The sequence below is a fragment of the Myotis brandtii genome, unplaced genomic scaffold, assembly GCF_000412655.1.
Source record: "Myotis brandtii unplaced genomic scaffold, ASM41265v1 scaffold97, whole genome shotgun sequence".
Lineage (NCBI taxonomy): Eukaryota > Metazoa > Chordata > Mammalia > Chiroptera > Vespertilionidae > Myotis > Myotis brandtii.
Genome location: NW_005372020.1, coordinates 903,872 through 904,556, shown reverse-complemented (window position 1 = coordinate 904,556; position 685 = coordinate 903,872). Strand labels below are relative to the sequence as shown.

General features: G+C 59.6%; 1 protein-coding gene across 1 annotated transcript in view; it reads right to left on the bottom strand.

Annotated features, from left to right (window-relative positions):
- Window positions 1-685, bottom strand: part of NCOR2 (nuclear receptor corepressor 2) — a 172,730-nt gene that overhangs the window by 24,318 nt on the left and 147,727 nt on the right. Inside the window, 1 exon segment of the mRNA XM_014533346.1 lies at window positions 499-634. Within this exon segment, the coding sequence (XP_014388832.1) occupies window positions 499-634 (136 nt within the window).

Here is a 685-nt window from a genome sequence, read left to right as displayed (position 1 = left end):
TGGCAGGAGGCAGGGGTCAGGCCCCCAGCTCCTCCTGGAAAGTGGAGCGTCCCCTCCCCTTCCCGGCGTCCTCGGCGGGCGTCCTCCACACCAAATCCTCCATCCACGCACGGCCGCGCCCCCGGGCCCACTCCCTGCTCCCCGGGCGAAGGAGGCGCAAAAGTGGGACGATGGGAGGCGTGGCGGGAAGTCAAAACCACAGATCCATTCATTTAAGGAAAAGAAGCGAAAATCCAAAAAAATAAAAATAAAAATCATGATAAAATGATGTGCAAAGGAGGGGGCGCCCCCCACACCGGAGGGGGGCGGGCGGCAGGCAGCCGGCGGGACGTCAGCGCGTGCAATCGACGAAGACGACGTGGAAAAAAAAACCAAAGACCAAAATCAATGAAAAATGGGGGGGAGGGAGCGGGGGGGCGGGAAAATAAAAAGCAGAGATCTGGAAATATCTTTAGGCCACGAAGACGGGGTGCGGGCGCGGCGGGCCCGGGGTCTTACCGTCGCGAGGGGAGTCGGTGGCCAGCGAACCTCCTTCTCGCGGCCCTTTATCGTGAGCAATTTGACGCATGATTATCGCGTCTATGAAGGTGGCCGCTGTCAGGGTGGTCTTACCCAGTGCTCGGAGCTCCAGTTCCTGGATGGAAAAGGGTTTACTTTGAGTCTTTTCCCGGTGCAGGTCCGCGGC